The 27,453-nt window shown below is 44.5% G+C and overlaps 1 protein-coding gene across 5 annotated transcripts in view; it reads left to right on the plus strand.

Moving 5' to 3' along the window:
• Positions 1-26,431, plus strand: part of CACNB1 (calcium voltage-gated channel auxiliary subunit beta 1) — a 127,667-nt gene extending 101,236 nt beyond the window's left edge. For 4 of the 5 annotated variants that reach the window (XM_040437081.1, XM_040437084.1, XM_040437083.1 and 1 more), the window contains 4 exons: positions 21,700-21,809; positions 23,314-23,465; positions 25,133-25,228; positions 25,520-25,801. In XM_040437081.1, the coding sequence (XP_040293015.1) occupies positions 21,700-21,809; positions 23,314-23,465; positions 25,133-25,228; positions 25,520-25,801 (640 nt within the window). Of the gene's footprint in view, positions 1-21,699; positions 21,810-23,313; positions 23,466-25,132; positions 25,229-25,519 lie in introns of all 5 variants that reach the window. The other variant, XM_040437080.1, reaches the window with a different exon arrangement.
• Positions 26,432-27,453: the final 1,022 nt, after the last annotated feature.

Raw genomic sequence — 27,453 nt, forward strand, 5'->3', positions numbered from 1 at the left:
GCCTTTTTTGATCATATAATTACTATAGAGGGGACGCCTGCTTGGGAGGGCTCATTGAGACCATGAATAGAGAAGTGTTTCTCTTCTTCCTTAGTAGCAATGTTAAAGGGAATCTGTCACCAGCGACCTCCCTATCAAACTGTTTGCATAGAAACATAGCTGTAGTCCACCTGATTATAATGCAGTTTTTCTTTTGTTGATCTGAGGATAAATTCCTGAGTTATAATACTTTTTCGTAACATACAAATTAGACCTTTGGTGCAATGAGGGTGTTGCACCTAAGCTCCGCTTCTTTCTGTGACTGGCCCCTCCCTGGCTTCCTTGATTGACAGGGCCAGGCAGTAGTAAAGCAGCGAAGAAGGGGCTGGCCACAGAAATGGGTGGAGCTTAGGTGCAACAAGATCAACGGTAATACCCTCATTGCACCAAAGGCCTAATTTGCCTATTAAGAAAAAATATCATAACTCAGCTGTAGCTTCTTTTTTGTGTTACTAGCCACAAACTCATTAATAGATAGTTGCTACTTTTTACTAAACTGATGCCCAAAATAAAATATACAGTTGCAAGAAAAAGTATGTGAACCCTTTGGAATGAGATGGATTTCTGCACAAATTGGTCATAAAATGTGATCTGATCTTCATCTAAGTCACAACAATAGACAATCACAGTCTGTTTAAACTAATAACACACAAAGAATTAAATGTTACCATGTTTTTATTGAACACACCATGTAAACGTTCACAGAGCAGGTGGAAAAAGTATGTGAACCCTTGGATTTAATAACTGGTTGAAGCTCCTTTGGCAGCAATAACTTCAACCAAACGTTTCCTGTAGTTGCAGATCAGACGTGCACAACGGTCAGGAGTAATTCTTGACCATTCCTCTTTACAGAACTGTTTCAGTTCAGCAATATTCTTGGGATGTCTGGTGTGAATCGCATTCGAGGTCATGCCACAGCATCTCAATCGGGTTGAGGTCAGGACTCTGACTGGGCCACTCCAGAAGGCGTATTTTCTTCTGTTTAAGCCATTCTGTTGTTGATTTACTTCTATGCTTTGGGTTGTTGTCCTGTTGCAACATCCATCTTCTGTTGAGCTTCAGCTGGAGGACAGATGGCCTTAAGTTCTCCTGCAAAATGTCTTGATAAACTTGGGAATTCATTTTTCCTTCGATGATAGCAATCCGTCCAGGCCCTGATGCAGCAAAGCAGCCCCAAACCATGATGCCCCCACCATACTTCACAGTTGGGATGAGGTTTTGATGTTGGTGTGCTGTGCCTCTTTTTCTCCACACAGAGTGTTTTGTGTTTCTTCCAAACAACTCAACTTTGGTTTCATCTGTCCACAGAATATTTTGCCAGTTCTGCTGTGGAACATCCAGGTGCTCTTGTGCAAACTGTAAATGTGCAGCAATGTTTTTTTTGGACAGCAGTGGCTTCCTCTGTGGTATCCTCCCATGAAATCCATTCTTGTTTAGTGTTTTATGTATCGTAGATTCGCTGACAGGGATGTTAGCATATGCCAGAAACTTTTGTAAGTCTTTAGCTGACACTCTAGGATTCTTCTTCACCTCATTGAGCAGTCTGCGCTGTGCTCTTGCAGTCATCTTTACAGGACGGCCACTCCTAGGGAGAGTAGCAGCAGTGCTGAACTTTCTCCATTTATAGACAATTTGTCTTACCGTGGACTGATGAACAGCAAGACTTTTGGAGATACTTTTATAGCCCTTTCCAGATTTATGCAAGTCAACAATTCTTAATCATAGATCTTCTGAGAGCTCTTTTGTGCGAGGCATCATTCACATCAGGCAATACTTCTTGTGAAAAGCAAACCCAGAACTGGTGTGTGTTTTTTATAGGGCAGCTGCAACCAACACCTCCAATCTCATCTCATTGATTGGACTCCAGTTAGCTGACACCTCACTCCAATTAGCTCTTGGAGATGTCATTAGTCTAGGGGTTCACATACTTTTTCCACCCGCACTGTGAATGTTTACATGGTGTGTTCAATAAAAACATGGTAACATTTAATTCTTTGTGTGTTATTAGTTTAAGCAGACTGTGATTGTCTATTGGTGTGCCTTTGATAAAGATCAGATCACATTTTATGACCAATTTGTGCAGAAATCCATCTCATTCCAAAGGGTTCACATACTTTTTCTTGCAACTGTATATATATATTTTTTTCATTTTTCTGTTGAAATGGAAATAAGGAAAACCAATGCCAATGTCAACTTAGGGCTTGTTCACATCTGCATTGACCTTACCATTCTTCTGAACCATCAGAAAAACGGAATTTAAAAAATATATCTGCTTTTCTCCATTTGTTTGAATGCATTCTGCATCTGTTATCTGTTGGCAGCAGAAAAAGTCATGTCTGCAGCACTTTTCTTTCCAACAGAAATAACGGATACATGACAGAATAAAGCTTTCATTTTTATTAAATTATTTCACTTTTTCTGTTCTTCTGACGGATCAGAAGAACAGAAAGTTCAACGTAGATGAGAATGAGCCCTTAGCCTTAATAAGTGAGGATTTCCAGGCAGCTGCTACTTCAGCAGTGAGCTGATGTAATTAACATAGCTAACCATGTCCACTTTCCCAAAATGGCAAAAATTACAAAATCCCAATTTTTGCGCGAAAATGTTGGAAGCCAAAATTAGCAACTTCTTTTCCCACCAGAATTCTGGTGCAATTGGAATGATAAATTCCCCCCTCCAAAAATATTCAAAAATATGCATTCTGCATTACCTGAGGCAGCTCATCCTTACTAATAAAACAAAAATGCTGAATTTCATGTTGGAAAATAAATGCAGTGAGCCATAAATCTACATAATAAAGGATGAACATCAGAGTATGCCCCATCATTTAAAATGACACAGCATATACGCAGAGACATATATTTGTAAAGTTTTTTATAGGTAAGTGTGATATAGCCCCGTCTCACCTTTTAAATGTGTATGAAATACAACTGACCAAATAACGCCACCAGTATATAGTAAGAAAACAGGGTATTCATGAGTGATTGCTATATAGAAGGGAAGCAAATAAGCTCATAACAAGCTTTGCCTCTAATGCCACCAGATGTAAGGCGGCTATCCTATAAGTCAATGTTCGACCCTTTAACTAGGCCTTGAGACATGACTAGGATAATAAATAAGCCAGCACCTCATCTGCAGACAGCTGTTTCAAGGTGATTATCCCTCATCCGTGCAGAGCAGAGAGTACTGGCTTAACTGGGTGAGAGGCCTAAATCAGGATTTGGGGGGTACTATCTCTCCTTGGAGAGAGAGCACCTTAGGCGGCATGAGGAGACTTATAGGTCATACATGCTCCTCTGTAATTCTGGGAAGAAAGGGATGCAAATGATCTCTTAACAAGCTAGGCCTCTGATGCCACCAGATGTAAGGCAGCTATCCTATAAGTAAGATAGTACCCGCAAATCCTGCCTCTTACCCAGTTATGCCAGTACTCTCTTTGGCAATCACCCTAAAACAGCTGTCTGCAGATGAGATACTGGCTTATTTAATATCAAGGCCTAGTTAAAGGGTCGAACATTGACTTATAGGATAGCTGCCTTACCTCTGGTGGCATTAGAGGCAGAGCTTCTCCCTTTCTTCCAAGAATTCCAGAGGAGCATGTATGGCCTATAAGTCTCCTCACGCCGATTAAGGCGCTCTCTCCCCAAAGGAGAGATAATACCCCCCAAATGATTGTTGTATTAAAACATACAGTATGTACCATTTAAAGAGCTTGTTGGAGTATTTAATCCTGACGACCTGTCCTCAGAGTAGGTCATCAGTATTTGATCGGTGGGGGTCTGACTAGTGGTACTCCTGCTAAGCAGCTGTTTGAATCCACTGTGGTGCTCTAGCTTACCAAGCAGCGCCGTCCATTGGATAGTGGCTGTTCTTGGCATTGTGGCTCAGGCTTAGTCACTAGAATGAAGCTGAGCTGCGCCTAGGCCATGTGACCGATGACTGTGATGTCACTGGTTTAGGAAGGGGCCGCAGCGCTCACCAGAGCAATGTGATCTTTTCATACAGATGATCAGCAGCGGGTGGCGGGAGTCAGACACCCACCAATCAGATATAGATGACCTATCCAGAGAATAGTAACAAAAACAGTGTGAAAGCAGCACCAGTGTACCTTTCAGACCTCCTCAGGAATGCCCAGCAAGTCAGCAACCCCCAATCCTCTATGGTTGCTCTTTTTTCATGAAAAAGAGTGTTAGGGATCTTTCACACGAGCGTATGCCGTGCATTGAATCCGCTGCGTGAAAGAGAGCCAGGCCCCGTTACGGACAGCAGAGACACGGAGCAGTAACATGATTGATAATGCTCCGTGCCTCTCTGTGATCTTTTTACTACTAAATCACGGTGACAACTTTATCTCACTGTGATTTTGTAGTAAAAAGATCACAGAGAGGCACGGAGAATTATCAATCATGTTACTGCTCCTTGTCTCTGCTGTCCGGAGCGGGGCTTGGCACTCTTTCACGCAGCGGATTCCACGCACGGCATCTGCCCGTGTGAAAGAGCCCTTATAGTGAAAATGTTGCACGATATTTGTCACTTTATGTACATTTTTATGGACTCGATTTGAATATTAAAGAAATCCTTGAAGGACATGCTGCCATCGACTATGTTTGGACTATCCAGAGAATAGGTCATTGGTATTAACCACCTCAGCCCCTATAGCTTAAACACCCTTAATGACCAGGCCACTTTTTACACTTCTGACCTACACTACTTTGACCGTTTATTGCTCGGTCATGCAACTTACCACCCAAATGAATTTTACCTCCTTTTCTTCTCACTAATAGAGCTTTCATTTGGTGGTATTTCATTGCTGCTGACATTTTTACTTTTTTTGTTATTAATCGAAATTTAACGATTTTTTTGCAAAAAAATTACATTTTTCACTTTCAGTTGTAAAATTTTGCAAAAAAAACGACATCCATATATTCATTTTTCCCTAAATTTATTGTTCTACATGTCTTTGATAAAAAAAAAATGTTTGGGTAAAAAAAAAATGGTTTGGGTAAAAGTTATAGCGTTTACAAACTATGGTACAAAAATGTGAATTTCCGCTTTTTGAAGCATCTCTGACTTTCTGAGCACCTGTCATGTTTCCTGAGGTTCTACAATGCCCAGACAGTACAAACACCCCACAAATGACCCCATTTCGGAAAGTAGACACCCTAAGGTATTCGCTGATGGGCATAGTGAGTTCATAGAACTTTTTATTTTTTGTCACAAGTTAGTGGAAAATGATGATTTTTTTTAATTTTTTTTTCTTACAAAGTCTCATATTCCACTAACTTGTGACAAAAAATAAAAACTTCTATGAACTCACTATGCCCATCAGCGAATACCTTGGGGTGTCTTCTTTCCAAAATGGGGTCACTTGTGGGGTAGTTATACTGCCCTGGCATTCTAGGGGCCTAAATGTGTGGTAAGTAGTTTGAAATCAAAATGTGTAAAAAATGGCCGGTGAAATCCGAAAGGTGCTCTTTGGAATGTGGGCCCCTTTGCCCACCTAGGCTGCAAAAAAGTGCCACACATGTGGTATCGCCGTACTCAGGAGAAGTTGGGGAATGTGTTTTGGGGTGTCATTTTACATATACCCATGCTGGGTGAGATAAATATCTTGGTCAAATGCCAACTTTGTATAAAAAAAATGGGAAAAGTTGTCTTTTGCCAAGATATTTCTCTCACCCAGCATGGGTATATGTAAAATTACACCCCAAAACACATTGCCCAACTTCTCCTGAGTACGGAGATACCACATGTGTGACACTTTTTTGCAGCCTAGGTGGGCAAAGGGGCCCACATTCCAAAGAGCACCTTTCGGATTTCACCGGTCATTTTTTACACATTTTGATTTCAAACTTCTTACCACACATTTGGGCCCCTAGAATGCCAGGGCAGTATAACTACCCCACAAGTGACCCCATTTTGGAAAGAAGACACCCCAAGGTATTCCGTGAGGGGCATAGCGAGTTCCTAGAATTTTTTATTTTTTGTCACAAGTTAGCGGAAAATGATGATTTATTTTTTTTTTTTTTCTTACAAAGTCTCATATTCCACTAACTTGTGACAAAAAATAAAAACTTCCATGAACTCACTATGCCCATCAGCGAATACCTTGGGGTGTCTTCTTTCCAAAATGGGGTCACTTGTGGGGTAGTTATACTGCCCTGGCATTCTAGGGGCCCAAATGTGTGGTAAGAAGTTTGAAATCAAAATGTGTAAAAAATGACCGGTGAAATCCGAAAGGTGCTCTTTGGAATGTGGGCACCTTTGCCCACCTAGGCTGAAATATCTCGGCAAAGACAACTTTTCCCATTTTTTTATACAAAGTTGGCATTTGACCAAGATATTTCTCTCACCCAGCATGGGTATATGTAAAATGACACCCCAAAACACATTCCCCAACTTCTCCTGAGTACGGCGATACCACATGTGTGACACTTTTTTGCAGCCTAGATGCGCAAAGGTGCCCAAATTCCTTTTAGGAGGGCATTTTTTGACATTTGGATCCCAGACTTCTTCTCACGGTTTAGGGCCCCTAAAAAGCCAGGGCAGTATAAATACCCCACATGTGACCCCATTTTGGAAAGAAGACACCCCAAGGTATTCAATGAGGGGCCTGGCGAGTTCATAGAATTTTTTTTTTTTGCCCTAAGTTAGCGGAAATTGATTATTTATTTTTTTTCTCACAAAGTCTCACTTTCTGCTAACTTGGGACAAAAATGTAAATCTTTCATGGACTCAATATGCCCCTCAGTGAATACCTTGGGTGTCTTCTTTCCAAAATGGGGTCAGTTGTGGGGTGTTTGTACTGCCCTGGCATTTGAGGGTCTCCGCAATCATTACATGTATGGCCAGCATTAGGAGTTTCTGCTATTCTCCTTATATTGAGCATACAGGTAATGAGATTTTTTTTTTCCGTTCAGCCTCTGGGCTGAAAGAAAAAAATGAACGGCACAGATTTCTTCATTCACATCGATCAATGTGGATGAAAAAATCTCTGCCAAAAAAAAAAAGGAGGGGAAAGGCGTCTGCCAGGACATAGGAGCTCCGCCCAACATCCATACCCACTTAGCTCGTATGCCCTGGCAAACCAGATTTCTCCATTCACATCAATCGATGTGGATGAATAAATCATTGCTGGGATTTTTTTATTTTTTTTTTATATACAAAGTGTTTGCCAAAGCATAGGAACACCGCCACCTCCTCAGCTCATATGCCTTGGCAAACGTATCTTTTACTGCAGAGGAGAAATCTCGTCTTGCAGCGCCGCATACACCGACTTGCGTGTAATCTGACAGCAGCGCAATGCTTCTGTCAGAATGCACATCAGTGCTGCAGCTAGTCGATCGGTTGGTCCACCTGGAAGGTAAAAAAAAAAAAAGAAAAAACCAGGCCGCAACTCAATAATTTTATTAACTTTGGAACAGAACATATAAACTTTAACTTTTTGAAATGAACATTAACCTTTTTGCTTACTGGTGTTTTTTTTTTTTTGTTTGTTTTTTTACCTTTATAGAACAAACCTCTCCTTCCCCATGGGTCAATGTGCAAAGCGCAAATCGCCCAAAGATGTGGCGAAGTGCGTTATGCACTTTGTCCCATGTGAAAGGAGACGTTTGCAGCAGCTGTGAGTGAATGGGCCCTAATAGCCCTGTGTGCCTGTCCTGGTGAGATGTGATCCCTATGCTAGGTGTACCTGTGTGTGGTACTTCCGGAAACACTCCCCTAAGCATAGGGCAGAGTGGTCAGGACAATCAGGACAGAAATAGCGGGTGTCACGCCTTATTCCACTCCTGCTACAGACACGACATCTTTTTCGGGGTGACGGTTGGGTTGAGGTACCGGCAACGACATTGGGGAAATGTCGCTCGTGTAGACGGCTAACTACACTGGTGGATGGGGCCACGGAACCTTCTGGATACAGGAGGTTCTCGATGATCTCTTCCTGAAATTTGAGGAAGGATCGTGTTCTCCCAGCCTTACTGTAGAGAACAAAACTATTATACAGAGCCAATTGAATCAAATATACAGACACCTTCTTATACCAGCGTCTGGTTCTGCGGGACACTAAATACGGAGACAACATCTGGTCATTTAAGTCCACCCCTCCCATGAGCGCATTATAGTCGTGGACTGAGAGGGGCTTTTCAATGACATGGGTTGCTCGCTCAATTTGTATTGTCGTGTCTGCGTGAATGGAGGAGAGCATGTAAACGTCACGCTTGTCTCTCCATTTCACCGCGAGCAGTTCTTGGTTACACAAGGCAGCCCTCTCCCCCCTTGCAAGACGGGTGGTAACGAGCCGTTTGGGGAAGCCCCGGCGACTAGGTCGCACGGGGCCACAGGCGCAAATCTGTTCTAGAAACAAATGCCTAAAGAGGGACACACTTGTGTAGAAATTGTCCACATAAAGATGGTACCCCTTACTGAATAAGGGTGACACCAAGTCCCAGACTGTCTTCCCACTGCTCCCCAGGTAGTCAGGGCAACCGACCGGCTCCAGGGTCTGATCTTTTCCCTCATAGACACAAAATTTGTGGGTATAGCCTGTGGCCCTTTCACAGAGCTTATACAATTTGACCCCATACCGGGCACGCTTGCTTGGGATGTATTGTTTGAAGCCAAGGCGCCCGGTAAAATGTATTAGGGACTCGTCTATGCAGATGTTTTGCTCTGGGGTATACAAATCTGCAAATTTCTGGTTGAAATGGTCTATGAGGGGCCGAATTTTGTGGAGCCGGTCAAAAGCTGGGTGGCCTCTGGGACGGGAGGTGGTGTTGTCGCTAAAATGCAGGAAACGCAGGATGGTCTCAAATCGTGTCCTGGACATAGCAGCAGAGAACATGGGCATGTGATGAATTGGGTTCGTGGACCAATATGACCGCAATTCATGCTTTTTAGTTAGACCCATGTTGAGGAGAAGGCCCAGAAAAATTTTAATTTCGGAAACTTGGACTGGTTTCCACCGGAAAGGCTGGGCATAAAAGCTTCCCGGGTTGGCGGTTATAAATTGCGTGGCATACCGATTTGTTTCTGCCACAACTAAGTCTAAGAGCTCCGCAGTCAAGAACAGCTCAAAAAATCCCAGGGCCGAACCGATCTGAGCCGTCTCAACCCGAACTCCAGACTGGGCGGTGAAAGGGGGAACTAATGGTGCGGCTGAAGTTGGTGACTGCCAATCAGGGTTTGCCAGCACCTCAGGGATTCTAGGGGCTCTACGGGCCTGTCTGTGAGGTTGCTGCGACGGGGTAACTACTGCACGTGCCGCCGTACCAGCTTCAACTGCCCTTCTGGTGCTCGCTACTTCACCATGTTGTACGGCAGTGCTGGTACTAGGTCCAGGAAGGGCTGCGCTGCTGGTGTATGCCTCACCACGTGATCCGACAGCGCCAGCCCCACTCTGCTGCTCTTGAAGCGGATCCTGCGCAACCTGTGGTCTAGCGACACGGGGCCGGGTACGCCTGGTGCTATCAGGGACCTCAGCCTCCTCGTCCGAACTTTGGGTCAGAGAGCCACTGCTTTCTACAGGTTCATATTCTGACCCGCTAGATTCATCAGATGAGGGTTCCCACTCCTCATCCGACTGGGTCAGAATCCTGTAGGCCTCTTCAGAAGAATACCCCCTGTTTGACATTTGGGCAACTAAATTTAGGGGTATTCCCTGAGACTACCCAAGAAAAAAAGCAAGCCTGTCTTACAAATGGGAGGCTAGCGAAGTACCGGAGGCCGCTGCGGTTGATAAAAAATATCAGAACTTTTTGGGCACTGCGGTGGGGCGTTCATGGGTGAACGCACGTGTGGGCGACCGATCAGGCCTGATCGGGCAAACACTGCGTTTTGGGTGGAGGGCGAGCTAAGGTGACACTAATACTATTATAGATCTGACCGTGATCAGTTTTGATCACTTACAGATACTATAAAAGTACAAATGGTGATTAGCAATACGCTAAACAGCGAATAAGTGACTGCGGTGCGGTGGGCTGGGTGCTAACTGATCCCTAAACTACCCAACCAAGGGGCCTAAACTATTCCTAAAACCTAACAGTCAATACCAGTGAAAAAAAAAAGTGACAGTTTACACTGATCACTTTTTTCCTTTCACTAGTGATTGACAGGGGCGATCAAAGGGGTGATCAAAGGGTTAATTGGGGTGCAGGGGGGTGATCTGGGGCTAAAGTGTACTGTTGGTGCTACTCACTGTGATCTCTGCTCCTCTGCTGGATCCAACCGACGAAAAGGACCAGCAGAGGAGCAGACAAGCCATATAACAGATCATATTTACTAATATGATCTGTTATACGGCTTGTGATTCATTTTTTTGAAAATCGTCAGCCTGCCAGCCAATGATCGTTGCTGGCAGGCTGGTGACGAACTTGTACTTTAACTTTTGCCGGCCCGCGATGCGCATGCGCGGGCCGGCTCTGACCGAAATCTCGCGTCTCGCGAGATGACGCACGGATGCGTCCAGGAGGAATGAATCAACCACCTTCCGGACGCATCCGTGCGTTAGGCGGTCCGGAGGTGGTTAAATACTCAGACAACCCCTTTAATTACCAATTTACATGAGACTAAGCCTATTGTACTACCGTTCATCTAAGTCAGGGGCGTAGCTAAAGGCTCATGGGCCCTGGTGCAGGAGTTCAGCTTGGGCCCCCTTCCCTCAGAACTTTGTAGCCAGGGGCAGGGGAGCACATAGCCTTCGTGCTGCCTGCAGCAAAAATTTTAATGGCGCCCCCCCCCATTCTAAATTCTTGCCCTAACCCTTTCCCTCCAGCCAGAGGTGCAGCTTGACCAGCATGCACTTTCTATAATACTGATGTCTTCTTATGCGGCACAAGGGTCTTTGGGCCCCCTCAGGCTCCTGGGCCCAGTAGTGACTGCTACTTCTGCAAACCCTATAGCTACGCCCCTGATCTAAGTTACAAAATTTACCGCAACGTCTTAAACATTTTCAGCAGATGACACCATTCTCAGCAGCGCTGCAGCAAAAGATATTTCCATACAAATGATTGATGGCATATTGGGGGAATTTTATGGTACACCAGTGTGTGCTATTGTGTGCCATATTGATGGTGTGTACTTCCACTTGGCTTTTAGAGTAAATCTTTTTTTATTAGTGTTTTCAATGGTTGGCAAGTTGAGCCATAGTTTGCAAAATTAGAAAACATAACAATATACGCCTATACAATAGGCTTGCTGAAAAAAAACATTTGTATACATCAATGGTTTGCAGTTTGCATAATAGTATAAGAGTAGGGTCCTCAACATTTGGACCTTAATATCAAAATATAAAAGGGTAAAGAGGGGAGAGGGAAGACCAGGAGGGAAAGAGGGGGAAGTGAGGAAGTCTAATCTCAGTTTGTCTTGATTCACAGGGCCCTTCTATCTTGTTCATATTGCTATGCTCTAGTTTCAATTCAGGCCTAGGAATCTTCTGTGGTTCAGGTTGAGTAGTTAGAGTTCTTGAGCCATGGGCTCCAGGTGAGTAGCCTAGATTTTAGGGGTATAATCGTATAGGGTACTAGACTTTCATACCTACAGGATTTGTTAATCTCTAGAATAACCTCTGCTATATTTGGCGAAACTGTTTGTTTCCAATAACGTGTGATAACCAATTTAGCACTAAGTAGGATGTGTCCAACTAGGTTCCTGCTCTCAGGGGGGATATTGTGTATGCCTAAAAATAAGAGAGCCAATTCAGGACAGGGGTCAACAACCTGGGAGGTTATCTCCGTGATCAGATCAAAAACACTGCGCCAGTATGGGGTAAGTGTGGGGCATGTCCATAATATATGGAGTAATGAGCCTTTAGCTCCACATTCCCTCCAGCATTGTGGGGAGGATGAAGGGTAAATTCTGCTTAGTCTCTGTGGAGTGAAATACCAATGCAAGAGGGTCTTCAGCCCTGCTTCGTAGTGGGAAACACATTTGAAATTGGATGTTAGGAATCTAATAGCTTGAGACCAATGTGTATCTAGAAAGGTTTCCCCCAACTCTGTTTCCCATTTTTTGATAGGTAAAGTTTTGGTAAAAGTAGTTTTATCCCCCAGAACATCATACACATAAGGGTCCATTCACACGTCCGTTTTTTCTTTCCTGATCTGTTCCATTTTTTCAGGAACAGATCAGGACCAGATCTGGACCCATTCATTTTCAATGGGTCCTGGAAAAAATCGGACAGCATAATGTGTGCTGTCCGTTTCCGTTGTTCCGTTCCGCATGTCCGAAAAAATATAAAACATGTCCTATTCTTTTCCGCAAAAATCGGATCCTGGACCAATACAAAGTCAATGGATCCGCAAAAAACGGAAGACATTCGTATGTCATTACGTATGTCATCCGTTTTATGCGGATTCCGTTCCTGGAAATTAGGCTTCCTCCCCAGTATTAAATGTGACCAGTGCGGCCCCCCTCCCTCTATATTCATTGGTGGCCAGTGCGGCAGTGCGGATTCCCAGTAAGTTTTCTACAGATCTGATTTTTCACTTCGTGAAAAACTCAGATCCGACAGTATATTCTAACACAGAGGCGTTCCCATGGTGATGGGGACGCTTCTAGTTAGAATATACTGAGAACGGTGTACATGACTGCCCCCTGCTGCCTGGCAACACCCGATCTCTTACAGGGGGCTGTGATCTGCACAATTAACCCCTCAGGTGCTGCGCCTGAGGGGTTAATTGTGCATATCATAGCCCCCTATAAGAGATCAGGGGCTGCCAGGCAGCAGGGGGCAGACCCCCCTCCCTCCCCAGTATTAAATGTGCCCAGTGCGGCCTCCCCTCTCCCCCCCCCCCCATCATCGGTGGCCAGTGCGGATTCCCAGTATTAATAAATGTGCCCAGTGCGGTCTCACCTCTCCCCCCCCCTCCCCCATCATCGGTGGCCAGTGCGGATTCCCAGTATTAATAAATGTGCCCAGTGCGGTCTCACCTCTTCCCCCCCCCCCCCCCATCATTGGTGGCAGCGGAGAGTACCGATCGGAGTCCCAGTTTAAATCGCTGGGGCTCCGATCGGTTACCATGGCAGCCAAGACGCTATTGCAGTCTTGGCTGCCATGGTTACTTAGCAATAATTACAAGCATTATACTTACCTGCGACTGCGAGCTGCGATGTGTGTCCGGCCGGGAGCTCCTCCTACTGGTAAGTGACAGGTCTGTGCTAAAAGCAATGCGCCGCACAGACCTTTCACTTACAAGTAGGAGGAGCTCCCGGCCGGTCAGACATCGCAGCTCGCAGTCGCAGGTAAGTATAATGCTTGTATTTATTGCTAAGTAACCATGGCAGCCAAGACTGCAATAGCGTCTTGGCTGCCATAGTAACCGATCGGAGCCCCAGCGATTTAAACTGGGACTCCGATCGGTACTCTCCGCTGCCACCAATGATGGGGGGGGGGGGGGGAGAGGTGGAGAGGTGAGACCGCAGTGGGCACATTTATTAATACTGGGAATCCGCACTGCCACCGATGATGGGGAAGGGGGGGGGGGAGAGGTGAGACCGCACTGGGCACATTTATTAATACTGGGAATCCACACTGCCACCAATGATGGGGGGGGGAAGAGGTGAGGCCGCACTGGTCACATCCGCACTGGCCACCAATGAATATAGAGGGGGGGGCCGCACTAGTCACATTTAATACAGGGGAGGGAGGGGGTCTGCCCCCTCCTGCCTGGCAGCACCTGATCTCTCACAGGGGGCTATGATTCGCACAATAATTGTGCGGATCACAGCCCCCTGTAAGAGATCGGGTGCTGCCAGGCAGCAGGGGGCAGTCATGTACACCGTTCTCAGTATATTCTAACTAGAAGCGTCCCCATCACCATGGGAACGCCTCTGTGTTAGAATATACTGTCGGATTTGAGTTTTCACATGTTTCCGTTTTTTGCGGATCCGCAAAAAACGGATGACATACGGAAACATTTTCAGGAACAACGGATCCGCAAAAAACGGACCGAAAATCGGGATGTAGAAAAATACGGACGTGTGAATGTAGCCTAACGCGTAGTATGCTTTTTAAAAAGAGACGGAGAATGGAACAGTCTCCATATGTCTGAATTTATGGAGGGTGGGCTTTGTGTGATCTTGGCAATGAAATGTCTGATTCTAAGGAAGTTGTAGAATTCTGTATGCGGCAACGTGAACAGGCGATGGATGGATTCAAAGGGGAGAAGACAGTCATTCGACATAATCTGAGAGACAGAAGTAATTCCCCTCTCTCGCCAGACTGTCAAGTTGATGTCAGGGATAGTCAGTTCTATTGTTCCTAAAGTGGCATGTGGGAGGAGAGTGGCCACCTTATCACTTTGTATTTTATGTATGGAGGACCACAGGCTGCTAACTAGTCTCATCGTCAATAGCCCTCCACTGGGTCTTGTTGAACTCCACAATAGATGGATCAAGTAATCCTTCAATGAAGCTCTTTTTATGGTGTGTTGTTCAATCTGGATCCAGGCCTTATTGTCATTCGGGGACCACCATTCACGGGCAAAGGAGAGCGCCACTGCTTGAAAATAATCTCTAATATCTGGGAGGCCTAGTCCACCCACTTGCTTCTTTTTGGACAATAGTGTCCGTGCTACTCTCGGCTTGGTCGGACCCCAAATGTATTTACCCAAGGTCATCTGCGCTTTTTTAAAGAATGTCATAGGGATTGGGATCGGGAGGGCTCGAAATATGTAAATAAATTTGGGGAGTGTCATCATTTGAAAAGCTGCTACTCTACCTACCCAGGATACAGCCATCATAGAAAAGCTGTTAAGGTCTTTTATCATGGTATCAAGAAGGGGGAGATAATTTCTACTATAAAGTAAGGAGCAAGGAAAGGTTATTTTGACTCCTAGGTATGGGATTTCAGAAGTTTGCCAGTCTAAGTCTTGGGAGGATTTCAGGGAGGTGACCTCACTTGGCGGAATATTGATAGGTAAGGCTTGAGATTTGGCGTTATTTATTTTATAGTAGGAAAAGGACCCATACTGTGAAATAATATCTAGAGCAGCGTCCAACGAGTTACTGGGGTTGGTTAACGTAAGGATGATGTCATCCGCATAGAGTGTGATCTTATGGGATCTGCCTCCTATTTCCATTCCGGCTATTGAAGGTGAGTTTCTTATGGATTGAGCTAGGGGTTCCAATGCTAAGATAAACAATAAGGGGGATAGGGGGCATCCCTGTCTGGTTCCATTAGTAATTTTAAACGGATCTGACACTACACCATTAACCCAGACTTTCGCGGATGGAGATGAATATAAGCTCGAGATAGTCTGCAGAATATGTCCTGTGAAACCCATCTGACGGAGAGCAGAAAATGTGTAGTCCCAATGCAGGCGGTCAAATGCCTTTTCCGCATCTAATGTAATTGCAAGCATTGGGAGGCTATGTATTTCAGCATAATTAAATAAGTCAACGATCCTTCTAGTGTTGTCAGACGCTAGTCGGCCATTCACAAACCCAGTTTGGTCGGGGTGAATCAGAGAGGGGAGGAGTGGAGCTAACCTATTGGCAATAATTTTTGCGAAAATCTTTATGTCTGAATTAAGCAGCGAGATGGGGCGGAAGTTCTGAGGAACATCTGGGGTTTTTCCTAGTTTCGGGATAGTGACTATTAGCGCTTCTAACATATCTGAGGGAAAAGGATGACCTTCTTGCACTAATTGAAATATTTCAAGCATGTAAGGAGCAAGAGTGCTCTGGAAGTGGCGAAAATATTCATTAGAGAGTCCATCCGGACCTGGGGACTTACCTATCTTAAGGGATTTGATAACTTTATTAATTTCAGCTAGCGAAATTTGTGCATTGAGGGAATGCAATTGTGTTTGAGAGAGAGTCGGGAGAGATGCGTGGGTGAGGAAATTCTCCACCAAAGAAGAGTAGTCGCCGGGGAGAGGAGTGGTCTCCTTCAAATTATAAAGCGATTGATAATACAATTTAAATTGGTTAGCAATCTCTCGGGGGTCAACCAGTTTTGCTTTATTCTCGGGATGTAACAGATATGGAATTTTAGATTTTGATTGTTGAGATTTTAGTTGTTGTGCTAGAAGTCTGCCAGCTTTATTGCTTTGGTGATAGTATTTAGAGCGGAGCCTTAAGAGAGATTTGTGATAGTTTTGAAGAAGTAGGCTACTAAGCTTGTTACGTGCTTCTCTAAGCTCATTGGAGCACTGATCTGTTGGGGCCGGTTTATTAGTTGCCTCCAGTCTGGCGATACATTCTAAGGTTTGTGTAATGTCCTGTTCTCTGCGTTTTCTCACAATAGAGTTCAGTTTAATTAGAGAGCCTCGTATATAAGCTTTATGGGCTTGCCATAAGATAAATTTATTAGAAACCGAACCATTATTAAAATGGAAGTATTCATTTAACTGTGTAGAAAGCTCAGAGATATGGGTTGGGTTATTGAAGAGAAATGTATTATTCCTCCAAATAGGGGGTCTAGCGGATTGAAATTGCTCTTCTAGAGTGATAGTAATCGGGGCGTGGTCAGACCATTTAATGAGGCCAATATCAGTTGAAATAGTATGAAGTAAGGTTGTGTGGTCTACCATAAACATGTCTATTCTTGAGTAAGACATGTGTATTGGAGAGAAAAAGGTATAGTCTCTCTCAAGGCTGTGTTGCGCTCTCCACACATCCGTGAGACCCTCAGATTGCAGGAAAGTGGCAACTCCCGCGTCAGAGCGTCTGGCGGAAAATGAGGAATCGATATTGGGATGCAGAACAGTATTGAAATCCCCGCATACAATCAATTTCTCTTGTTTAAGCCTGTTCACGTTGCGCACCAGTTTATGTAAAAAAGCTAGCTGGTGTGAATTGGGGGCATATAGGTTAACAAGCGTACACTGCGTGCAGAATTATTAGGCAAATGAGTATTTTGACCACATCATCCTCTTTATGCATGTTGTCTTACTCCAAGCTGTATAGGCTCGAAAGCCTACTACCAATTAAGCATATTAGGTGATGTGCATCTCTGTAATGAGAAGGGGTGTGGTCTAATGACATCAACACCCTATATTAGGTGTGCATAATTATTAGGCAACTTCCTTTCCTTTGGCAAAATGGGTCAAAAGAAGGACTTGACAGGCTCAGAAAAGTCAAAAATAGTGAGATATCTTGCAGAGGGATGCAGCACTCTTAAAATTGCAAAGCTTCTGAAGCGTGATCATCGAACAATCAAGCGTTTCATTCAAAATAGTCAACAGGGTCGCAAGAAGCGTGTGGAAAAACCAAGGCGCAAAATAACTGCCCATGAACTGAGAAAAGTCAAGCGTGCAGCTGCCAAGATGCCACTTGCCACCAGTTTGGCCATATTTCAGAGCTGCAACATCACTGGAGTGCCCAAAAGCACAAGGTGTGCAATACTCAGAGACATGGCCAAGGTAAGAAAGGCTGAAAGACGACCACCACTGAACAAGACACACAAGCTGAAACGTCAAGACTGGGCCAAGAAATATCTCAAGACTGATTTTTCTAAGGTTTTATGGACTGATGAAATGAGAGTGAGTCTTGATGGGCCAGATGGATGGGCCCGTGGCTGGATTGGTAAAGGGCAGAGAGCTCCAGTCCGACTCAGATGCCAGCAAGGTGGAGGTGGAGTACTGGTTTGGGCTGGTATCATCAAAGATGAGCTTGTGGGGCCTTTTCGGGTTGAGGATGGAGTCAAGCTCAACTCCCAGTCCTACTGCCAGTTTCTGGAAGACACCTTCTTCAAGCAGTGGTACAGGAAGAAGTCTGCATCCTTCAAGAAAAACATGATTTTCATGCAGGACAATGCTCCATCACACGCGTCCAAGTACTCCACAGCGTGGCTGGCAAGAAAGGGTATAAAAGAAGAAAATCTAATGACATGGCCTCCTTGTTCACCTGATCTGAACCCCATTGAGAACCTGTGGTCCATCGTCAAATGTGAGATTTACAAGGAGGGAAAACAGTACACCTCTCTGAACAGTGTCTGGGAGGCTGTGGTTGCTGCTGCATGCAATGTTGATGGTGAACAGATCAAAACACTGACAGAATCCATGGATGGCAGGCTTTTGAGTGTCCTTGCAAAGAAAGGTGGCTATATTGGTCACTGATTTGTTTTTGTTTTGTTTTTGAATGTCAGAAATGTATATTTGTGAATGTTGAGATGTTATATTGGTTTCACTGGTAAAAATAAATAATTGAAATGGGTATATATTTGTTTTTTGTTAAGTTACCTAATAATTATGCACAGTAATAGTCACCTGCACACACAGATATCCCCCTAAAATAGCTAAAACTAAAAACAAACTAAAAACTACTTCCAAAAATATTCAGCTTTGATATTAATGAGTTTTTTGGGTTCATTGAGAACATGGTTGTTGTTCAATAATAAAATTAATCCTCAAAAATACAACTTGCCTAATAATTCTGCACTCCCTGTATATGTAATGTTATTGATGGAGCAGACTAGGATAATATATCGACCTTGTGGGTCAATTTTAGATTTGATGTGAGTGTAGGCGACAGTGCTTTTTATCGCAATCAGGGTACCTCTCTTTTTCTTGTTACAATGTGAATGCAGGACCTCAGGAAATAGGCGATGGCGCACTCTGTCAGCATCTGCTTGTAGTAGGTGAGTCTCCTGAATACACAAAACGTCAACATTAGCTGTTAAAGCTTCTTTCCACATATAAGACCTTTTCTGAGGGCAGTTCAAGCTTTTAACATTAAGGGACATGATTTTAAGACCCATGATGTCAAAAGGAAGCTATCAATTTAGATTTTGGTGTGAGAACACCGTACTAGAATTCAATATCAATGAGGCAGGGACTGCAGGCACTTGTGGTACAAAAACGAGGGGAAGAGAGGGAGGAAAGAGGGAGGAAGGAGAGAGTAACAAACAACAAGTGTAGCTTAAGTATTCGTCTAAGGCTTAGTAGGTATTGAACAAGACAAATATAACCGTCTAAGTGAAGACAGGGCGAAAGTTCAACACTAGATTGAGGAAAATTCAAAAGGGTGATGGTGACAGAGGGACCTGCACCCATTTATATGGACTCAGCTGGTTTAGCGCCCGAACATAAAAACACAGGGAGTCCCAATATGGTGAGAAGCAAAGCTATTCAGCTCCATTGAAAAGTTCTTGTTTACTGGGCTCCAGGGTTCAGCTCTCCATTATAAGTGGATCCTCAGAAGCTTTGGTGGTGGGGTCAGTTCCCACATTGCTGGAGGACAGTGGAATCTGCAAGAGATGAAGCAATTGCTTTCCTTCTTCCAGGGTTTTGATGGCGTGCGTTTGCCCATTTTTACGGACGAGGATCTTTAGCCCCATTTGTATGGAAAGTCATTATCCCTGAGGGCTGTTGTGAAAGGTTGAAGTGCTCTGCGTCGACGGAGGGTGACCATAGAGAGGTCTGTGAATAGTTTAATCTTCTGATACGGCGCAGGTAGTGCAGTTTTATTTCTTGCTGCAGCCATAATTGCTTCTTTGGTATGGAAGAAGTGAATACGCGCCAAGGTATCACGCGGTATAATAGGGCCCAGATGAGGAGGTTTGGGTAGCCTGTGTGCTCTATCAATGATCATATCCGGGATTGGGATTTGTGGCAATAAAGCTTTTATTAGCCCATTGAGATACGTTTGCAGATCTTGTGGGGCTACATCCTCAGGAATACCCCTAAATTTAACATTGTTCCGTCTGGAACGGTCCTCTAGATCCGCCATTTTCCATTTAATAGCCTCCAGCTCATCAGCCATGGCGTTATGGGCATCGATTATGGCGTTTTGTGATTCGGCAAATTCGCCCATTTTCACCTCCACATGCTGCACTTTATCTTCTGTGGATTGCAGCCTGGCGGATAGAGGGTTAATCAGTCCTGCTATGTCTGCCTGCAGGGAAGATTTCAGGGCAAGAAGCATGTTCTTAAGCGAATCCTCAGTGACTGGCTTATCTGAGGTAGGGAGTGATTGAAATGGGTCCAGGGGCGCAGTAATATGCGGGGTGTACTCACTCAGTTGCCGCTGACTCGTTTGCTGGCGATGGAGGCTGAGCGGCTGCTCCTGCTGCGCCAGAGAACGGGCGCCATCTTGGATCCCCTGTATGCTGTGCTGCAGGACTCTGGCTTCCTCTGGAGTCGGTGGAAGCGACGGGGGAGACACATGCGACAGGTCAGTACTACCTGGTAGAATCGGTGGGGAGGGTGAGCGGGCTGTGAACGCTGGTGACATCGCGCTAATGGGGGATCCCAGTGCCGGCCTGTCTGTACCCTCGGCGCCATCTTTAGACCGTCCCCAGTCAAAGTAATTCTCAAGATTCCCATCCTGCAGCTTTTGCAGGTGCTTCCTCGATTTCCCCATTGTGACTGCAGAGGAGTAAAGCATCTGGGAAGGTAGGAGATTGAAGCTTTTGCAGTGGATAGAAACGAGCAGGCTAGATTATAGTTGCTGAGGTGCAGGAGCTCTTCACTCAAGCAGCCATCTCGTTCGGCAGCCTAGCCACCTTCCACTTGGCTTTTAAGACACTGGAAAGGATAGGTTCTTTTTTAAATACTTTAAAACTAAATGGATGGTAAATTCAATAAAGTTAATGAACTAGAAGTAGAAAAGCAGATGAAATGCTGAGATCCAGGCTGGAATTCAACTCCTGATGAAACCATGTGTTCCTGGCCACGCATTTACCCCTTCACTTTGATATAGTAGGGTAAAACCCATGCGTATGCTAATAAAAGGGATATTATGAAGTTTGGGGTCACAAAAGGAAGACTCATATACCACCATAAATTATGATTTCTCATTCTTTTACCCCTAGACTGAATTTTACGATTTGGAGCATCGCAGATAAAATGGTTAGATCCCTCATTTAGGGATCATACAAAAATTCTACCATGACAACTGTATATCAGATTATGCCCAAAATGTCCTTATCATGTACAGTGTGATAAACAGGGAGACTTGGCCATATTCATGGGGTGTCTGCTAAAGTCTTTAGTAAATCTCTCCAACCTCTTTGGGGCTTCGTGTACCTCTTCACAGCCTCAGATTTCATACATAGTCTCCTTTAATAAACACATCTAACACAAAGAACACAGCTATTTTGTGGAAAGAGCCAATATTTATGAAGCTGCAATAAATGAGCCATTTAGCAACGAATGTGGCAATGTTGAATTCATTTTACAAGACCACAGCCGCCCCCACCACAATACATGTGTGACGTTAATTATTAGATGAATGCATACTTCTTTATCACATTGTGAACTGCAAATAAGGACATCTGGGGCTGATATAAACTTTTGAGGAACATTGTCCTTTGCTGGCTTCATTCATTTTTCCATCACATCACCAGCGCTGCAGCGCAGATACGAGGTGGCCGAGATGGGATTTTGCTTGATCATTTGCCATTGTGCTTAAGGGGGTAAAATAAAAATCAAAAACTGTCTCCATGGTCGGCCAGTTTAGTCTGGCATGTTGCTGGTGGGATCATTCATACGAACCATTACACAGATGACTAGTGGCCGATCATTATCTCAAGTGCATGGCCAGCTTTAGCTGAGATACCTAAGAAATGTTGCCCTATGAATCAATTATTGCATCTGTCACATTTCACTCTTCTGTCAACCAGAACATGCAAAAAATGGTGTCAAGAAGCATACATATGATATATGTGCAAGCGCTATTCTGCCATTTTCTAATTTGTCGTTATGGTTTTTCAATCAGGATTTCCATCACTCGGGTCACCGCAGACATCTCTCTCGCCAAACGTTCCGTCCTGAACAATCCCAGCAAGCACAACATCATGGAGAGGTCTAACACACGCTCCAGTCTTGGTAAGTGCTCCAGACAACTGAGGGGTGGCAGTAAAGAATGAAATGATGAATATGGGCACAAAGAAGCATCAGGATTGGAGTGAAAAATCTAGTATATGATCTAGTAGGGGGTTAAAAATGTCAGGGACTTGGAGTAGGAGCTGTGAATGGGGTGACTGCGGAAAAAGTGTCACTGCCTGTATAGACGCTAAAAGAGAACAAAATAATACATCTTTATTGGTATTATCTTATAAAAGTAGGAGTGGCACCCAATCACAGGCCTCAAAACTTACGAAGTTCCCTGGACTCAGTGGCACTCGCGGAGTGTTATAGCCCCCATAGGTGAGGGGTAGCTACACTTAAGATTTGGCAATGAACCTGCGAGGACAAATACAGAGTAGTATATAGGATGATCTTTAACTGGTGTCAGATGGAGCATACCCTATAGCACCTTGAGGGAAGCTAGGGTCAGAGCGAACGAGGACATTACCAGCAGCGTCCAATCTCTGACTACACTATCTGACATCCACAAATGGTAGAAAGGCGTCCTAAACAGACCCTGGTAATACAGGCCGTCACATCAACGGAACGTGGTACCATGTGCTCTGTAGCAGCACACCAACCGTACCCAGTCAGAATTGCACTATGACAGCACTCAGTGGCGCCCAAGCACCTGACTGGGTGACACAGATTTCACCTCCAGGTGACGTCAGTAAAGCGCTCACTGGTGCTTAGGCGGTGTATTCACTGGTGTTCTATAGATTTTATTATTTTCCATTATAACATGGTTATAATGAAAAATAATAGCATTCTTAATACAGAATGCCAAGTATAATGTCAATTGAGGGTTAAAAAATAATAGAAACATAACTCCCCTCATCCACTTGATCGCGCAGCCGGCATCGTCTTCTTTCAGGACCTGCAAAAGGACCTTTGATGACGTAATCGCGCTCACCAGGTGGTGAGCGCGGTGATGTCAGCGCAGTTTCTTCTGAATGAAGATAGAAGATCCTTCTATCTTCGTTCAGTAGGACCTGCTGGATTTTGACAAAAATCAAAAATAGAATAACAAGCATAACAGGGCTGGTCGGAGGATACACAGGGGAGGAGTTAGGCACGAGTAAGACCGTGGGGGGGGGGTGACCTGGGCACTTGCAGCAAGCGAGCTGCCCCTGGGCACTTTCAGTAAGCGAGCCACCCCTGGACACTTGCAGTGGCTCATTTGCATATCTTTAATTAAAACTAGATTTTTGGCGCTTTGTAAACTCTCACAAATGAAACAAAGGTAACATTAGTGTTGTGTACTTGTGTCCAACACAGCTTTATAATCAGTTTAAATCGTGGCCAGTAGGTGACAGACTCCCTTTAATAAAGTTTTTTTTCTAGTGGTGTATAATCTTTTACAATATATTTTATAACTCTCTGTTATCTTACATTATTCTTTTTTCTCCCTCATTTCTCATACTATTTTATGCTGTTATGTACCTTAACTGAGACTGTTTGTGCTATTTCTCCTCGGGTATAGCGGAGGTGCAGAGTGAGATTGAGCGCATTTTTGAGTTGGCTAGAACGCTGCAACTGGTGGCACTTGACGCTGACACAATTAACCACCCAGCCCAGCTGGCCAAAACTTCACTGGCACCAATTATTGTGTATATTAAGATCACTTCTCCTAAGGTGAGTATATATTGCTGCTGAAATGTTTGTAATAGAGTTCTCTATATACATTATCCTTGGGCAATGTCCTGTGTTAGGCCTCATGCACAAGGCTGTATCCGTTTTGTGGTGTGCTTTCTGCTTACGTTTGTCCGTTCCATAAAGCAATAGAACATGTCCTATACCTGACCGCAAAATTTGGACCACGGACCCATCGAAGACATCGGGTCCGCAAAAAACGCGGATGCAACCCTGACAATATCCGTATTTTGCAGATCTGCAATTTATGGACCACAAAGTATGAGGTTGTGTGCACGAGGTCTAAAGCTGTAGCGTCACTATGTGCACAGTTTACCCCGTTAATGTTGCTGGGTTGAGTGTCAGTTTCAGTATCCATCCCATTTCAGTTTGACCCAAGACACTGACACAATTAACACAATAAATCTGCCCGAGGACAGCAGAACACTGACACTGCCTGCTAGAGGGAAAATGTAGTATTACATGCCAACCATTCTGTGCATGTAATACATGATCAGGTTGGGTCTGCCAAACTAAAAACACCATCTCTCCACTTATAGAGAAGGTGGCACCAACCCCCTCTGTGAAATCTACAGTCAGGGCCGGATTGGCCATAGACCCTACAGGGAAGTTTCCCGGTGGGCCGATGCCTAGGGGGGGCCACCCAAGCCCTCCTCATGGCCGCAGATGCCCTCCTGAATTCCACTTTATCAATGTACTCAAGACAGCGATACAGTTGAATACTGTAGCGCAGGTGGCAATATTTTCTGCTGCACTGTTATATTTGGTTCAGCTGGGGCAGTATATTGCCATGCACCATTGTATTGTTGGCGCTGCCTACTTATGTTGTCCCGCCTTCTGTCAATTTGGACCCACCTACAACATGGGGCCACTTTTACCTTTTTTTCCAGGGCCACCTTTAGTTCCCAGTCCGCCCCTGTCTACAGTGTATGTCCTTACAGAGCAAAACAGAAAAAGGATGTCTCAATAAGAGACACTTGCACTGTTCACATGACACATATACTGTACATGCAGCTGTGGATAGGGAATAACTTGTCTTAAAGAGGTTCTCCCCTTTTTCTGTAGGCTAGGTCATTAGTATCAGAACGGCTGGGTCTGGACTGCTGGCACCCCCACCGATCAGCAGTATGAAAAGAACATAGTGCTTGTATGAGCCATCAGCATTGCAGCAGCAAACAGTGTTAAGTACAGCTCCATCATCCCCTTTCACTTTAATGTGGCAGAAAGTAACTACAACTTCTTCTCATTCAAGTGGATGGGACGGAGGAGGTGTAATTACACCTGCTTGTCTCTGCAATGTCGACAGCGATCAGCTAAACTGTGAAGAGAACAAGAGCTGCTTTCTCTTCATACAGATGATCGGTGGGGGTGTCAGCAGTCAGACCTCCACCGATCTGATATTGATGACCTATCCTGAGGATAGGTCATCAATATAGGAAAAGCGGAGAACCCCTTTAACGGGGCAACCCCTTTAAGGCAACTTGACTTTCACTTCACTAGTACAGCGATGAGCTATTACAGTATATATGGCATATGTACTTTGGCGAGCTGATTTATGGGTAGATAGGTTTTATGTACTTTTCCTGTTTGATAATCTATGTTCCCCTATACGACAGCTTCCTGAATCTCTCTCCCTTCTCTTTCCCCAGGTATTACATAGGCTGATAAAATCCAGAGGGAAGTCTCAAGCAAAGCATTTAAATGTACAGATGGTGGCAGCAGATAAACTGGCTCAGTGCCCTCCGGTGAGTGTCAGCATTCCTGGCAGTCGCACCTGGTAGGACACAGGGAATGCTCAGCTACTGTGACAAGTCCATCTCCTGTTCCATAAACAAACACAATCTGTTCCTTTTACCTGAATGGATTGCTTCCATTTTAGTCTGCAACATTAGGCCAGGAATAGATAATGCCTTTTCCAAACTGAGCTCGGAGTGTGAAGCATTACTGCCGCACTGGTTTTACTGCCTCATTGACAGCTCTGACTGTATGGGATGGAAGCCATGTAGTAACTGTATTTGCCTTTCTTGTACTGACAGGAAATGTTTGACATCATTCTGGATGAGAACCAGCTGGAAGATGCATGTGAGCACCTGGCAGAATATCTAGAAGCCTACTGGAAAGCAACTCATCCAGCGAGCATTAACCCACCCAATCCACTGCTCAACCGCACCCTTGCCACAGCAGCCCTGGCATCCAGCCCTGCGCCCGTCTCTAATCTCCAGGTGCAAGTCCTCACCTCACTAAAGCAGAACCTGGGATTATGGGGAAGTCGGGGTGAATCAGGGTCAAGCTCTAGGATGGATGAGCATGCTGTGTAGTTTTGGGGAACAGATAAGTCAGGGAGCAGCACAATATATCTTCACGATTGCCCTGACAGGGACATAGCTACTGTATTAGGAGACGATTATCTCCTATGTTAAAGGGGACAACATCCAAGCCATTAGCTTCCATCCTGTTTACAGAGCACACTGCAAGCCATGTAAAGATACCTTACAGTGTATAGAAACCTCCTTTTATTTATGTCCTTTAGGAAATTCATAGAATCCCAATGACAGATATTAAGTACATAGAGCAGAAAATATAGTGGCACTAGTCTTTGACATTGGTGGAACTTCCTGCTTCTGCTATAAACCATTATGCTGCTTAACACGTTCAGGCTTTTTGATGCAGTTTTTGAAGCCAAAATCATGTGTGGATCATAACCAGAGAGAAAGTATTAAGGGCAGATACAACTTCTCTACTTTTTTCAATCCACTCCTGGTTTTGGCTTCAAAAACTGCATTAAAAAACCTGAACGTGTGTCAGCACCCTTATCATTTCAGCTCATCTCAAACCACAGCAGTGCCCGACATCAGCCCCCTGCCCCATATCTGACACCACCTGTTTACACTTGCAGTTCCATCCGACAGTCATAGGCCGTGTTTGTACTTGATAAATATTAAAATTGTTCCATGTTTTTGATTATTTAATTTCTTTTCTTTTTTCGCGTTTTTATTTCCATCCTGTCTTGGTGATGTTGGTTATTCCATGCTTTAGTTATACATACATTCTTGAAATCCACATGTGCCTCATAGATCTTTCATATGGGTTGGCCACTCTCTCTGCATGAATATTTGATTGCCATATCTGACAATGATCACGTGTAGTAGACTTAAAAAACACTACAAAGTCATACAAGTGCTGTGCAGTATTCAGTTCAGTAACTGTAAGATGCTTGTCCTATTATCCCAAATGTCAGGATAGACCAGCTATAGTCAGATACAGGGGCGGATTGGCCATAGACCTTGCAGGGAAATTTCCGGGTGGGCCGATCCCTAGGAGGGCCACCCAAGCCCTCCTCACGGCCACCAGCCAGGTACATAATCAGATCATTATGTACCTGGCCACCAGCCAGGTACATAATGATCTGATTCTTTCTTAGGCACCTGGCCAGCAGCCGCAGATGTTCTCCTGAATTCAACTGTATCTATGTCCTCAGGACAGCTAAACAGGTGAATACTGTTCAGCAGGTGGCAGTATTTTGTGCTGCACTGTGGTATTTGATTCAGCGGGGGCGGTATAGTGCTCTGGATTAGAGTATTGCTGGCCCGGCCTTCTTTTGTTAGCCCTGTCTAATTATGTTGCCCCACCTTCTGTCAGTTTGGAACTACCTACAACATGGGGCCACTTTTACGATTTTTTTCCAGGGCCATTTTTAGTTCTCAATCCGCCCATGGTCAGATAGACCAGCTATAGTCAGAAATCAACTCAATGGTGTAGATACAATAGAGGCAGACCATAATGTCACTATGGATCCCCAAGTGTTGAACAGTTTGGTCCCATTCCTTATCACTCAGGGTGTTTTTACTCCACAATCAATACACTATTATCTAGTAAGCAAAGATAGAACCAGAGGGTCATATGGTATTTTTTTTATTCTGTAAGGGAACTTGTAAGGGATAGGTGTCTATACAACCCTACACATTAGGCT

This window comes from Bufo bufo, chromosome 6 (assembly GCF_905171765.1).
Source record: "Bufo bufo chromosome 6, aBufBuf1.1, whole genome shotgun sequence".
Taxonomy (NCBI): Eukaryota; Metazoa; Chordata; class Amphibia; order Anura; family Bufonidae; genus Bufo; species Bufo bufo.